The sequence below is a fragment of the Peromyscus leucopus genome, chromosome 9 (genome assembly GCF_004664715.2).
Source record: "Peromyscus leucopus breed LL Stock chromosome 9, UCI_PerLeu_2.1, whole genome shotgun sequence".
Classification (NCBI taxonomy): Eukaryota; Metazoa; Chordata; class Mammalia; order Rodentia; family Cricetidae; genus Peromyscus; species Peromyscus leucopus.
In genome coordinates this window covers 74519200-74535552 of record NC_051070.1, presented here as the reverse complement: position 1 = coordinate 74535552, position 16353 = coordinate 74519200, and the positions used below count along the sequence as shown (strand labels likewise).

The following is a 16353-nucleotide window of genomic DNA, read 5'->3' as shown; positions in this document are numbered from 1 at the left end:
CCAGCTCCATGGGACTGGACTTTTAAAAAATACTTTCGCTACTAAACTGAAAAGATTAGAAAAAACGTATTAGAAGTGGAAGGGTACTGATTAAAATGAAAATATTAACATTAAAAATATTTAAAAAGCAATACTAAGCTGTGCTTGGTGGTACATGCCTGTAATTTCAGCACATGAGACACCGAGATAGGAAGAAAATTGCAAGTGAGTGGCCAATCTCCACTACATATCAAGACTCTGCCTTAACACTTCCAACCAAAATGCAAGTGACACTAGTAAATCTGTGATAAATTTGTTCTTTGCAAGTTTTGAAAACAGGATAGACTACAGAAATTATTCTACTAAAGCAAAGATAATACTTTCTGCATTCTCTTTCCCTTGTCCTACAATACAAAAAAACTGAACGCAATCAATTCCTTAGATTTGCCAATAGCAGGACAATTGATAACTGCTGATAATTCAGTAGGATACTTTTGTTCTAATCTTTAGAGGGGGAAAAGCTGCAACATTTATTAAGGACTTGCTTTGCATCAGATACTATTCTAAATATATCGCTTATCAATTATATATTACTATCAATATGTTTACTTAGTTATCATAACCCATTTTACACATAAAAGCATGACGCTCAGAGATGTTTAATTGCTTGAGATTACACAATTAGCTTAGTGGTCAGGCTATAATTCAAACTCAGACAGACTGGTTCCAGTCTGTTACATTAACTATTAATATTATTTTTATTAATCAAGGCAAAACTCTGTTAGAAGTATATGGAAACTGTCACCATGATTATTCAAAACACACTTATATTATTGATTTCTTTAATCAAATACTTTACCATAGCCATATACGCTTAAATAAAAGGACATGAATGAGCTTATAGCAGAAATGAGCTTGCTCCCCGAGAGTGAACAAAGTTCAACAATGTTCTTCAAACTATTAGAAAAGACAAATTCCAAATTAAACCAAGCCAGGGAAAGAGATTTAGACATTTAGATCAATCCCAAGACCTAATAGGAGCTAAGAAGTCTGGCATGTGTAGCCCTTTCGGCCAGACTAGTGGTTTGGTTTTACTGAATTTACTGGAAAATGGACTGAGGAAGAGAGCTCTCCACCTGCTTTTCCCAGTTACAGTAGAACTTGCATTGAGGCATATCCTAATGCCCTTTGTGAAACTACTCAAATCAAATTTCTTTAGGATAGCAGTTCTCAACCTGTGGGTCATGACACCTCCCATATCAGACATCCTGCATATCAGATATTTAAATTATGATTCATAACAGTAGCAAAATTATAGTTATGAAGTAGCAACAAAAATAATTTTACGGTTGGGAGTCACCATAGCATGAGGAACTGTATTAAAGGGTCACAACATTAGGAAGGTTGAGAACCACTGAGAACCACCGCTCTAGGGGAACACTTGATCCAGATCTGGTCGTATTTATGATTAAATAGAATTAAAACAACTTCTTAAACATCCATTCTAATAAGGAGTTTCTCAAAGTACAGGTCTATGGACTAGTCAGTCAATCTTGTGAACGCTTACTCAAGAGCTGAAGCAAGGGTCATAACCTGAAAAGAGGAGTGCTGTGCTTCCAAACCCACCCAATGAGCACACCAATGCCAACAGTAGGCAATAATACATCATTTTATTACACAGGACCAGAAAGTTAGAAGTTATTATAATTTGACTTGACTCTTCAAATGCCTAAAGCTGAAAAGGCAAGATCACAACAATATTATAACCTAAGAAAAATGAAAATATGTTATAGTCTCAGCCAAATGTATACCTGATTGCTTTTCTGGAGCTCTTGGACCTTCTTAGCAAATTCCTTAGCTTCCTTCTGACACTGTTGTTCTAACTTCTCTACTTTCCTTTGAATCCTTTCGTCCATTATCTGGAGTTCCTGAATATGATTCACAAATTCTTCTAATAGCCTGGTAGAGGACAGTAATAATACAATCAACTTGACTATTACTAATCAAAAAGGGATGACCAGGTCCCTTCAGGAAGGTCTTAATAGGGTTTGGTGAGACAAGGACAAGCATGTTATCCTTACAGTATATTGTTGTAATTTCTTCAATGAAAAAAAAAAAAAAAATTTTGGCAATGTCATAATTTTCTTTTCACTTTTAACAGGTGACATAGCATTTGGAAATATAGGCAGTTGTTATTGACTTTGCAATGGATTATCTCTAAGGCAAAGGAAAACCTCAAAGAATTCCCATTAAATATCCAAACAAGCTTTATCATTTAAAAATCAAGAAGGTAAATGCACAATAAAAAGTACACATAAAAGACTTCAATGACTTTGTTTCTCTGATTTACAGCTGTTAGGTTTAAAAGAACATAGTCAACTTTTTATTATTATTATTATTATTTGTTTGTTCAGGCTCAGAGTTTTGCTATGGATTCCAGGCTAACTTCCAGCTCCCAGCTCTGCCTCAGCCTCTATTGCTGAGATGATAGGTGTGCACTACCACACCAAGCCATGGTTTAACTTTACAAGTATATAACCAGATTTTTTCAACTTAATGCTAAGCAGAGAAATTAAATTCTTAATGTCAATAAAATCCCTTCATTCAATCAGCTAAAGTGCTTCTGGAAAAACACAATTTCAGACTTCTAATGCTGTGAGAAGTTTTTTTGAGATAGGGACAAACTGTTAAACTCGTTTTATATGAACACTGAAAGGAATCCCAATACAGTCATCTCTAATCTAAACACAATTTGTAGTCCTACATTGGGACTATGGAAATTTTGGTTTTTTAGCTTACCTTTTAGGATCAAAAGCTTCAGGTCCACCTCGAGACCCACCTCCTGGGGTTCTCCACACAAGACGTTCAATGTATTCATCGGCCACAAAAGGCTCCTGGTTCACAGAAGAAACATGTTTTAACAAGACCTTACAGAACAACTTACAGGTCTAAAACAGGCTTTACTACACAGAACTTGAAAATTAATGTCTATTATTATTAAAAGATATTTTGTTGTTTAAAAATACTCAATAAATAAAGCTGTTTAAAGAAAAGTAGTATACTAAAATATTAGAACAGCATTACTGACCAGTTGGAGCAACCAAATAGGAAATGAGAAAACAAAACACATGCACTGTATAGCTTTACTAGTAATCCAACAAAGCCAAGTGATCTTTTTGGGTGGGTGGGCAGGCATGAGGGAAAACAGGGCCTTCCTCTGTAGCCCTGGCCAGTCTTGCTATGAAGACCAGGTTGGCCTTAAACTCAGAGATCCTACTGTTTCTGCCTTGCCAGGGCTGCTGGGATTGAAGTCCTGTGCCACATGACATCCAGCAGGTTATTATTTTTTTAACCTCAGAGTGCAGTGTGGTGAGAGGATAATACTGAAATCTGCACACGCACTGCTGGCAACAACAGGTAGAACCTTTAGAAGACAGCAGCAACCTTTTAACAACATCAACAGGGTTAAAAATGCTCAACTCTAACCTCCTGGCTTTATTTTCCCACCACTTGGAGACTGAGGCAAGATCACAACAAATTCTTGGTTGCCTAACAAGCCCATGTCTCAAAAACTTAAAAACAGAAATTAAAAATAAAAATTGCAAGGAAATGCATATACAAACAAAAAATTCTGGAGTAACTAAGCATTGTGTGTAATGCTGATAACTACATAGTCAATAAAACTGCATAAAATTATATGGAAAGCTATATCCTAATAAAACAATAGTCAATGAAATGAAGAAACATGTGTACATGATCTGATATCAAGCATATTAAATTTTCTTAGACAAGTTATTATTAGATTACTATTATTTAAGTTATTAAAGTAGAAGTTCCAATAAAAAATAGTAAATATGCTGGGCAAAATGATGCATTGCTTGTAATCCTAGCACTTTCAAACTTTTGAAGGGCAAAGACTTGTGAAAGTAACATGAAAGAATGAAGTCACACACACAGGGTCACCTAAGAATATTAGCAGGGCTTTTTATCACATTGGTGGCCAGATGCCTAATAAGTTCAAAGTGCTAAGACAAAAAATTGTCAAAGAATCCTATACCCAGCAACACCAGCATTCAAAAGCAAGGGAGAAATTAAGATGTCCCTAGATTAAAATAAATAAGTAAATAAAAGCTGAAAGTCTGTTACCACTAGACCTGCCCAGGATAAAAGGCAAAATAAATGGGCACTAGACAACAACCTAACAACATATAAAATAAAAATCCTAATAAAGATTGTTGAAAGGTCTTGCTGGCTGGTCAGAGGTTGCAGTCTATCATGGCCTGGTAGTTTTTTTTTTTCCCAAAAGCTCAGGGACACGAAGACTCCTCCTTCCCCTGTGAAATTTCCTGCTTTCTACCTGCCCTTATCTGGAGAATGTTCCTTGGCCCTGAGGACTGACCTATCTGAAAGCTGTCTCTAAGCCAGCTGCCTGATTTATCTTTAGCTTGACCGTTGGCACAGATTCCTGCTAAAAGACTTGTACTAGGAGCTCTGCTACAGGACCCTACTGCCACAGATGAAACCTTGTGATAGAGCATGCCACTTAATGGAAATTAGGGTTTGTCCCCAGGCTCCCCAGTCCTATATATTCCTTATACTCTGGAATAAAGTTGAGCTGATTCACTGAAGTCTGTCTCCCAGAGGGCTGTCTCCATCATACCCACAGCTGTCCAAACCCTGTTCCCTACTCCTGCTCCCTCTACCCTCATGGACCAATGCAGCAACAATCCCAAGGAAGAAGCAGAGCTGCAAAGGATAAGTAAACAGATAGGTAGTCTTAAACAATAATAACCCTGGCTACAACTTAATATTTTGTTTCATGCATAATTTAAGAAATTAATATATTTTAAAAAGTATAAGCTTATGTTTGGGGCATACAATATATAAAGGTAATTTGGTGATTCAACAATAAATGAGATGTGAATAGAGCATAGTTATTAATTTATTGAATTGAAGCTGTTATAAATTCAAACTCGAGTGTGCTAAGAATTCAAACACAAGCCTCATGGTAACAATAAACATAATTCTACAAAATATACAGAAAAATAAATGAATACAGAATGTAAGTGTTTCAGAACAAAGTAGCAACTAAACTGAGAAGACAGGCCAGAAATGAAGGGCAAAAGCTGTAAGGTACAAAGAAAGTAAACAACAAATTATATTAGTCTTTCCTAATTAGCAGCTACTTTACATATAAGTATTAAACTTTCCAGAGATTGGCAGAGGATCAAAAATAGGACTTAACTACATGCTGTTTGCAAGAGACTCAAAGTGAAAGGATGGGAAATGATATTCCATATTAATATGTTATGGAATAATCTTTTTGTACATTGTGAAGATGTGTCCTTGCCAAGGTGCCATCTGATTGGTTTAATAAAAGCTGAATGGAGCCGGGCGGTGGTGGCGCACGCCTTTAATCCCAGCACTCGGGAGGCAGAGGCAGGCGGATCTTTGTGAGTTCGAGGCCAGCCTGGGCTACCAAGTGAGTTCCAGGAAAGGCGCAAAGCTACACAGAGAAACCCTGCCTCGAAAAACCAAAAAAAAAAAAAAAAAAAAAAAAAAAATAGCTGAATGGCCAGTAGCTAGGCAGGAAGTATAGGCAGGACAGTGAGACACAGAGGACGCTTGGAAGAAGAGGGCAGAGTCAGAGGAAACGCCATGAAGCACAGAGCAAGCAACATGGGAAGTTCATATATGAGGTAAACGAGCCTGGGGCAGCACATAGATTAACAGAAATGGGTTAATTTAAGTTATAAGAGCTAGCTAAAAAACAAGCCTAAGCTATCAGCTGAGCATTTATAATTAATAATAAGTATCAGTCTGGTTATTTGGGAGTGGCTGCTGGAACAGAGAGAAACTCCGTTTATATAATTATAATATTAACCAAAAGGAGGACTTGAAATTTGAAAACAGATTACAAAAGACAATAATACTACAAAGGTTTCAGTTAACAATAAGATACAACAATTTAAAACATTTAAGTACCTAATGAGAAACCACATATAAACATATGGACAACACTGAAAGTATAGTAATAAATTTTTATGAAAATATCTCTAATTCAAAAAGTCTTAACTTTTGGCAGACCCGACAGCAAAGTTAATAATGAACACTGAGATCATTTAAGATAATACTCAGCCTGTTTAAATTTAACCTGCCTTTAAGAAAACAGTGTAACCAATCTTACTATGTCTTGGATTTTCTGGGCAATCAACTTTTACAATCTAAGTTAAACATAGTTTGAATTTTAAATTATGAAGTTTTCTACCCTGAACCAAAGTAATGTATTTGTGTATGTGTGTTGTAATCATTTGCTAAAAGCAGCCAAGAGGCTGGAAGCATCCAATGTCTACCATAAATGTTGGAAGCAATGTGGATATAGCTTGATGATGCCTATTTGCAGTACTGTTTGCTATTCAAGAGTCAGCTTGGGCCAGTCAAGTAATTTTTCTTGTAAAATTCTGTTAAAGATTTCTGTGAAGTATCACTGATTCTATTCACACGCCATGTTTACTGTGCTGTTTAGTAAATATAGAAGAAAGTCATTTGTTAGGGACAGTCAGAGATTCAGGGGCATAACCGACATAAGGCACAATTTACAGGCAACAGGGACAGATTACAGACAGGTAGGTAAGCAACCAGACTACAAACCCAGGAAGAGGCAGAGAATTGAAATTTGGGCTCATTCTTGGTTAAATTAACCCAAGAAGAAAGTGCTGTTTTCATTCCTTAAGGAAACATGGGCAGGACTTCTGAGGTTATTATCTTTAATGTGTTAACCTAGTGTGTATTGGCATGACAGAACTAGACAGAAGAGAGCTATATAAAATCATAGGAATTTCAATACCTTATTCTCAATAATGGCCAGAATTAAGAGAGAGAGAGAGAGAGAGAGAGAGAGAGAGAGAGAGAGAGAGAGAGAGAGAGAGAAAACAAACAAAACAGGGGAGTAGAGGACTCAGGTTTATCATAACAGACTAACTAGACCTACACTGAAGTTATAACAAAAGCACCAGTTCAAAGGTGGTACTCCCTCTATAGAGATGGAGTTCTGTCCTCTTAAGTTGCAGGATATATTCCAAATTAAAAAACCTTTAAAGTTTTCTTATGAGGAAAAACTATCGGGATTAGGAACAAGAAGTAAAGTACAAACTGCCCTGCCTACCCTAGCTCCTAATCTGTTCATGTCTCACATCCACAGTGAAAGAGATCGTGACACCAACGGGGGAATGTGTTTGCCTAAGCACAAAGGAAGTAAGAAGTGCATTAAAGGGGTAGAAGCTAGTGGCACCGGGTGTCCTACTGTAGACAGTGATGTCCCTCCAGCTCTCCCTGCAGAAAGGGACTCCCTTGAGCCAGCAGTGGTGCTTCTACCGGGTGGTGTTTCAGGGACCCTCTCAGCTACTGAGTGCCATTCCACTGAATACACACCTTTCTCAATGTAACATGACTCCAAAGACTGAGTCAGGCGCATAAAGGCCTGATGTGTATGGTCAAAACCAAAGTGACAAGTCATTTTAGTTTCATAGCTCTTCACACAGCTGCTACCAGCATAGCACATTGCCATAGATGTTCTACTTCTCCATGTGTCCTATCTACTCCCCCACCCTACCTCTTCACCCCAGGGGTACCTCCTAATAAATGTGCTGCCTAATAAACTCTCTCTCTCAGTGTCTGCTTCTAAGAGGACCCAACCAACAACACTGTCAAGAGATAACAGTTGTTTAGATGAAAGTGGCGGAGGTCAGGGTGTTGAGAAATGGGTTCATATAATTTTAAGCGATATATTTAAATCCTGCTGACGGGATGGAAGTGAAGAGAAACGAGAAAAAGGAACAGGAATTTCTTTATTTTAATTAATTAATTTATTCTTCTTTCATATATTACATCCTGACTACAGTTTCCCTCTCCCCCTGCTCCTCCCAGTCCCTTCCTCTCCACCTCTGCTCTCCCCCAGATCCAATTCTCCGTTTTCCTTCAGAAAAGAGCAGGCCTCCCGGTGAAATCAACCAAACATGGCATAACAAGTTATAACAAGACCAGGCACATACTCTCATATCAAAGCTGGACGAGGCAACCTAGTAGGAAGAAAAGGGTCCCAAAAGCCAGCAAAGGACTCAGAGACAGACCCCACTCCCACTGTTTGGAGTCCCACAAAAACACCAAGCTACACACCATTACATATATGTAGAGGACCTAGGTCAGACCCATACAAGCTCCCTGATTGTCGCTCCAGTCTGTGAGCCCCTAGGAGCCCTGGTTAGTTGATTCTGTGGGCCGTGTTCTTGTGGTGTCCTTGACTCCTCTGGTTCCTACATTCCTTCCTCCCCCTCTTCCTCAGGATTCCTCAAGCTCTCCTAATGTGTGGCTGTGGGTCTCTGTATCTGCTCCTACCAGTTGCTGAATGAAACCTCAATGATGACGATGCTAGGCTCTGATCTAGGTATAGCAGAACATCATTAGGAGTCATTTCACTGACTATTTCTTTATTTATTTTGCCAGTCAGAAACAGAAATTTCTTGAAGAGGTTTATGGCCTGAACAACTATATGGTGGTACTTTTTACTGACATGGAGGAGACCAGGGAAGGAGATGGAAAGGGAATGAAGAAACAAGAGTTTTGTTTTGTATATATCATACTATAGATTAGGTGTCAGAGTAAAAATATAAAACATGTAGCTAAAAAACCAGGCTGGTGTTATAACAAAAGTACGGAATATGTAATTTCGGAGTTGACACATAGACAGTTATTTAAAACCTCAGGAATGCATGACATCATTAGGAAGGAAGAAGGCATGCCAATTTGGGGGGAAAAGAGCAGGAAAATGATCCTACAGAATAGACAAAACAGGAGATACCAATGAAGGAGGAGGAAAATTGAGAGAACAATATTCTAGAAGCAAAACAGAAGTTTTATTGCTGTGGGATGTCCTTCTGTATGCTGTGAATATGTGTTGCTCTCATTGGTTGATAATAAAGCTGTTTGGCCAATAGCAAGGCAGAATAAGGTTAAGTGGTACATTCAAACTGAAGACAGAGATAAAGAAGGGCAGAGCTAGGGCAGATGCCAGCCAGCCAGCCGTGGAGGAAGCAAGACATGTAGAAAATGAGGTAACAAGCCACGAACCACGTGGCAAAGCATAGGTAAGAAATATGGGTTAGTTTCAATGTAAGAGTTAGCTAGTAGTAAGCCTTAGTCATCAGCCAAGCATTTATAATTAATATAAGCCTCTGAGTGACAATTTGGAAAGTGACTGCTGGGTATAATGGGGCATACAGGACAGAAAGCTCCGCCTCCAGTTACATTTTATCTTCTGAAACAATCAAATTATTGCTAAGGTCTAAAACAAAGCAGTTACTGATCACTACAGGATGAAAATTCTTTAGGAAAAAATTCTGCTTATAAACCAAACAAATCTCAGTCCTATTTTCTAATATATAACCTTGCTGCAATGGCATTTACCTTAAGAAAAAGATAATTTAACAAGTACCCTGGCTTTTAAATAGGTCCTCCCAAAAGGCTTCTCATTTAAAAAAAAAATAGAACTTTATAAGCCTAATAAAGATGTATCATTCCTCTTTTATTTTGCTAGAGTAATTATTTATTTATTTATTTATTTATTTTTTTCAAGACAGGGTCTCACACTGTGTAGCTGTCCTGGAACTCACTATGTGGACCAGGCTGGCCTTGAACTCACAGAGACTCACCTGCCTCTGCCTCCCGAGTGCTGGGATTAAAGGCATTCACCACCACCACCTGACTTAGAGTAATTTTTTTCAATCAACAAAGGTCAAAGAACTATGTACTTAGATACTATCACATTATATTTAATTCTACATCATTAGCCACTGTGCAAACTGGTTTCATATTCTCTAAATAATAACAATTTGAAAATTTGAAAGACAAAGCATGGCATTTATGCTCATTCCTACTGAAATTTCTTGGAAATTATTCCCTTTAGCCAAGAATATAAATCTCCATTGAAACAAAACCAACTAATTTTAATTTTCCTACACCACTACCCCCAAATAAATCAATATGATGTGTCAGAACTACCCACAAACAAAGAAACTGGAGTAATTCCCCCACAATCTAGGTGAAAGAATAGAGAATTTCAACGTCAAGTATTTCTGTATTCTCTTAGGCCAACAACTGTTACCTATAGTATATTTTCCTTAGATTTATAATGTTTCTATTTGTCACAGAAATCATTAAAACACTGCTACCTTTTATTCAGAAACTTCCAGGCGTAACCCCAGTTGAGTTCACATTCATGTGTCTCTGCTTTACAGTTTATCTTAAGCCACCCTACCCTGATTTCTGTTTCCCAAAATGAACAGCCACACTCCCATCAGCCTGTCTGACTACTCTAAACTCAGGCTACTCCAGCTACCTAATCTGGGGTCATGTTACTTACTCTACAGAATGCCTTTTGTTCCCTATTAACACAACTTCTTATGGTTTGAATATGTTTTCCAAAAAAAAGCATGTGTTGGTAACTTCATCTCCTATGAAGTAGTGTTGTGGGATAAGGTATAATGGGAGATGTTTAGATAATGAAGACTACCTGCATGAACAGATTTACTGCAGTTATAAAGAAGCTTGAGGCTGTGAGTTCATTAATCAAATAGTATGTGCTTACTCCAATCTCTTACCTGTCTCCTACCCTTCTTTGTCCTCCACCAAGAATAAAGTAAAAGGCCTTCACCAGATGCTAACACCTTGATATTTCAATTCCAAGTACCGAGAAAAATGAATTTCTTTTAAAATTACTGAGTTTGTTGTTAAAACAGTAGCAACAACAAACCAAAAAACAAACAAAACCAAGCAAACAAAAAAAGAACAAGACACAATGACTAAAGCCTAGCTCAAATCACTGGAAGTTTCCATTTCTTCCCCCACATTAACTCCACCATTTTTCCTCAACCCCCTAAAAAACCATAAAAGTTCAAATGCCAATGCAAAGCAATTTATTGCCATTTATTCCTTTTTGGGTTTTGTTCATTTACAAACACGTAAATACAGGGATCGGAACATGTTAAATAAGCACTCTCCACAGAACTATACTACCAGCCTTCTGACAACACCTTATTGCGTTGCCCAGGCTGGCCCTGGACTGATTCTGTAGTCCAACCAGACACTGAACTTCCAATCTTCCTGCCTCAGACTCCTAAGTAGCTGGGATTCCAGTTTTGTGACACCAGATCTAGTCTCACTTACTGTTTCATAACAATTTTTTTTTCTGTTTTACTCTCTCCTCTATATTTTAACTGAAAGCAAAGGCAAGCTCTGTCACATGCTGTTCTTCCGTTCCATCTGTAGTCAAGGGAACAATGCTGAACAAGCCAAAATACTAGCTAGCTAGGGGTATGTGCAAATCCCCTTGCAAGGCTCTTGAAAAATCACACCCTGGCCTAGATACAAACCCCAAACTACTAGTTCATGAACTAGAAATAAAAAACTGGTATTACATGGTGCTGCCAACAAAAGATATATTAGAAATATGAGCCTAATACAACAATAACACTAGAAGTACATTATTTTGCCCTCCTCTCTAGTTCCACTTGATTTGTTAATGATATTCTTTATATAATTCCTATAAACTAATAAACTCTATTGATTTTTGGCTATTTGAAAAGCACTATAAAATCCTTTGTCTCAGGCTACCAAAATGGATCTCAAATTAATAATAAAATAAAGGTAGAAAAACAAAGCACATTAAGATACAAAATCAAGACAAACTAAAAAGTTTTTTGGAAACTACCAATACAATCTTGAAGGAGATATCAATGCTTTAAAAGAACTGCATCAGTTTTTTAGGTCACATCAAGTAAAATCTCTTTTCCATGAGAATATGCTTTATTTTTAAAAAATATCTGATGTTTTAGGTTCCAAAGGAAAAGTAACAGAATTTAATAGTTTTTACATGATTTTACATCTTTTACATGATTTAACAGAATCACAGAATTAGATTTAAAAATTTTGAAGCAGGAATGGTCTTTAAATGTCACCCTAGCTCAACTCTTTCATCTCATTTCTTCTTTCATTTCTAAGAACTGAGGACAACAGAGAAGATCTTAGAGGGATCGTCTGGCTGAGACCCACTGCTGCTTTCAGAACAGTCTTCTGTCTGGGTGTCTGTTGCCATGTATGTTTCCTCACCCCAGTAAATGACTTTCTTCAAATTTCCAGGTTCACAAAAAAGCAGACCTAAGAGGATGAGTGTAAGTCACACTGTAGGGTGACAGACCTTGTAGACATCATGAATAATATAACCTTCCACACTCACTATTTGTAATCTCTCATTGTAGTCTGCTATCATTCTCTCCAGTATGACTATTTCTCAATCTTTGAAAGGCTTTTCTCCCTGATGGATGCTCAATTTTGTCTTTGGGGACGGTGGGGGGCTTGCCATATAGCCCATGACTTCAAACTCACACCCTTCCTGCTCTGCAACCCCAAAACCAGAATCACAAGTATGTGCTGTAGATATCGCTCTGTATAAATAAAATGCTGATTGGTCAGTAGCCAGGTAGTAGGAAGTATAGGCAGGACAAACAGAGAAGAGAATTCTGGGAACAGGAAGGCTGAGTCAGGAGACACTGCCAGCTGCCGCCATGAGTACCAACATGTAAGATACTGGTAAGCCACGAGCCATGTGGCAAGGTATAGATTTATAGAAATGGGTTAATTTAAGATAGAAGAACTAGATAACAAGAAGCCGGCCATGGCCATACAGTTTGTAAGCAATATAAGTCTCTGTGCATTTACTCAGTTGGGTCTGAGTGGCTGTGGGACTGATGGGTGAGAGAGATTTGTCCTGACTGTGGGCCAGGCAGGACTGGAGAAAACTTCAGCTACAAGTATGCACTTCCATGCCAGGTCCCTCCTGCCCTACTAATCCACTTAAATTCAAAGCAGCTACCATTCTTCTAAGAGGTTTATCAAATTTAAGGTAAACCTTCACTTTTTTCCCCTGAGATAAAAACTTAAGGCAATCTTCAAAATAACTTTCTTCTACAGATGGGAAAACTGAGGTACAAAGAAAATAGGTAACCTGCTCAGACCATCTAACTAATGAGATGTACAGTTGAGAGATGTCATCCATCTCAGGTCTAAATTATCCATATGAAGCAATCATTTCTAAAGGGCTAAAACTAGTTGTAACTTCCTTCCAAGTTACTTATTCATATTTACAGTTATAGTGGCTGCCTTCTGATATCTTCACAGGATACCTTGATTAAGCCCTTTTTGCTGTTTTAGCTTTCTTTATTTCTAGCATTCTGAAACAAGGTCTCACTCTGTAGCCAAGTTTATCTTGAACTTCTTCTGCCTACCTCCCGACTGCTGGGATTACAGGTATGTGCTACAATGTCCAGCTTTAATCTATACTGTTTTTTTTTCTCCTTTTTTTTTTTTTTTTTTTTGCAATACTTTGGGATTGAACCCAAAGCCTTCTGTATGCTAATCAAGCACTCAACATATCCTCAGTCCTCTGGTGCTTTTTATTTTGAGACAGGAATCTAAGTTGCCCCCAGTTGGTCTTGAACTAGCAATCCTCCTGCAGTGGTCCCTAGAATAGCTGGGGTTATAGATCAGTATGACTAGATCTAGCCTAACATTCTTAAAAATTCATTCCTTCTCTCCTTAATAGATACTTAAAGTTAATATATTATTTCTTCTCCCTGAAAGGGCCCTACCAATTTTCTTAATATATCATTAATCACCTACTTTCCCAATTTCACATACATGAATTAACTTCTTAGTAACCAAATTCTTTTGTTCTTTTCCAAATGTCTCCCCAAATTCTCTGATTTTTCTGTCTCCATTAAACAAGTTTAAGATTTTTACCTCCTAGGTTCATCAATCAACAATAGACAATTCCGGAAGGATTACCAAATGACAAGAAGGGAAGTCAATGACAATGACGGACGGTCTATCTATAATCCCCACTGAAGGACATTCTTCAAACTAACATTAGTCAGATGATTCACTTGAGCCTACTAGGGAAAAGTCATCAGTTTCTTTATACATGATCTACAAAAGCTTTCTCAAAACTTCCTCAAACTCCTATCATCTTCAAGACTTGCCATGACCTACTACTCCCTAAACACACACACACACACACACACACACACACACACACACACACACACACACACCTCCCTAGTCTTCCTAGTTTTCTAACACCCTTCATTTTACAAACTGGAGTGACCTTCTGTCACTGTCTTAGAATTCCTTTCTCCTGCTTGAAGTTTCTACTCATTTACCAACACCTAACTTCAGGTATTACATGAAACCTTTCCTAATTATCCCAGGAAAGAAGGAGTCTGCCCTCCCTCTGCACCGGGCTTATTAGTTAACCTATCTGTCTACCCCATCTATAATTTTACTTCATGATCGTTTAAGCCCAATGCCTGGACTATCAGCTGCATTAATGCATAAATGAATTTTCTGTGGCATGTCTGATGAGACATGCAGTGTTATTAATTTTAGCACTTTATCTTGAAGTTCATGGGTACTCAAAAATATTTCCTGAATGAATAACTAACTCTAGTTTTAAACAAAGAACTCTCCTCTATAATGTAACCTGCCCAAAGAAATGGGAAGAATCTGTGAGAATGACAGGGAGACATTCATCAAAGGAATAAGAAAGTATCTTCAGTAGTACAAATAAAAGAGCAATGTCTGCAGCAACAGGAAAGGTTTTATCACTCAAGCCATTTTTTTTTTAACATGCTGAATATATCACTAATCCAAACCACTGAGAAATCTCAGTTCAGATAGGCCATCCTGAGTTTATTACTTAAAACACCACAGACGGATTCTTTCAGAAAGACCTGTCAACAAGATATGAAACTAAGAAGGTATTCTGGGAAACTTCCAGGATATACATTACTGCAATCACTGAGTCATCTATTAATAAATTATTCTGTCAACTGAGGAAAGATCCTACAGTTTGATTTTATTGTCAGAAGCTGTCTGTTCAAAAAGATGAGTCACCAAACCAATAATAACATTTTATAAGAAGTCGAGTTAACAATGAAATTTCATGGGTTCAAAACTCTACTTTGTTTCCATTTAATTTCTCTAATGTGGAAAATGAAAGTACAATTCTATTTAGTAGTACATGAAAACCAGGATGCATAAAAACCAAATATCCTTGACTACATCCTGCCCTGTTTCCTTCAGTTCTCCAGCTGTGACTGTGAATGGGAAGCAGGAGCTCTGCAGCCTATATTTATGGCAGTAGCTGCAGAAAATGGCAGCAGAAACTGGGGGCCTTTATCCTTCTCCCCTCTTGAGAGTAAAATCAATTTTTCACTAGGGGAATGAAAGCTTATTCCTTACAGGGTAAGACTCACAACCATCCAGGAAAAGACAGACTTCTTAATTATACATAACTGATAGCATTTAATTGTAACTACTATGTTTTTAATTTTGATGAAACAAGATATGAAGGAGGGGTCGCTTCAATTATAAGACCTATCGATATGCTCATCTGTCCTAAGAATCTTCTGATTACTGTATCATCACCGGCTTCCTCATCAGCTACTATAGCAATGGTCTCACCAAGTTAAACAACTTTAACAACTCTACTAACTGGCAAGACCTAGAGAACACACACACATTTCTTCACCCCTTTTCTTCATCCCTGGGAAAGAAAACACACTTTCAAGTAAGTTACTAGACTCATCTGGCCATATATTTAAAGAAAATGTATTGTAAGCCAAGACAAAACTGTGAATGCCAAAGAGAACCCATTATAACAGTAGGAAAATGGAATGATTTTGTTAATAAGTGACTAGTGAAATCCATTACTTAAATATCTCAAATTCTGTAAAGATGTAAAAATTGAAACAAGTAATTACAGAATTACCTAGTATTTTGACCAAGGATACACAGTAAATGTTCAGAGGACTAAGACAGTTTTCCTGGCCTAGTGTAAATAAACAGATGGCAGAATTTTATGATTAGAGACGCTAATATTAATCATCTCCAGACACTTATGTCTGAGAAAAAGCAACACATTTTTCTCAAGTGCAATAATAACCCTTCACTCAAATCACTTTTATTATAACTTACAATTTAAGAACGCTATTTCTCCTAACAAATGCGATATCCATGCTGGGGATGACTGCGAGCCAAGGTGTAGTAACAAAAAAGTAACAGTGAAAAAAGTTCAATTCGTTATGGAAACTATGGCATTTAAAATTCAAGCCACAATCCACTCTGAAGCGCAAACCAAGAGGATACAATTTTCACCCACGGTGACATTCTTAACTGTGAACCGCAGTGTTCTTTACAACTTTCACTTCTGTTGATATGAAGTAATCACGCCCCAAACGGGGCAGATGGTGTAGCCTTCATTTT

The 16353-nt window shown here is 37.6% G+C and overlaps 1 protein-coding gene across 1 annotated transcript in view; it reads right to left on the bottom strand.

The window, feature by feature from the left end:
- Exoc5 (exocyst complex component 5) overlaps positions 1-16353 on the bottom strand; it is a 54523-nt gene that overhangs the window by 36995 nt on the left and 1175 nt on the right. The window contains exons 2-3 of the mRNA XM_028873552.2: positions 2779-2873; positions 1791-1938 (exon numbers count right to left, since the gene is read on the bottom strand). Of these exons, the coding sequence (XP_028729385.1) occupies positions 1791-1938; positions 2779-2873 (243 nt within the window). The remainder of the gene's footprint in view (positions 1-1790; positions 1939-2778; positions 2874-16353) is intronic.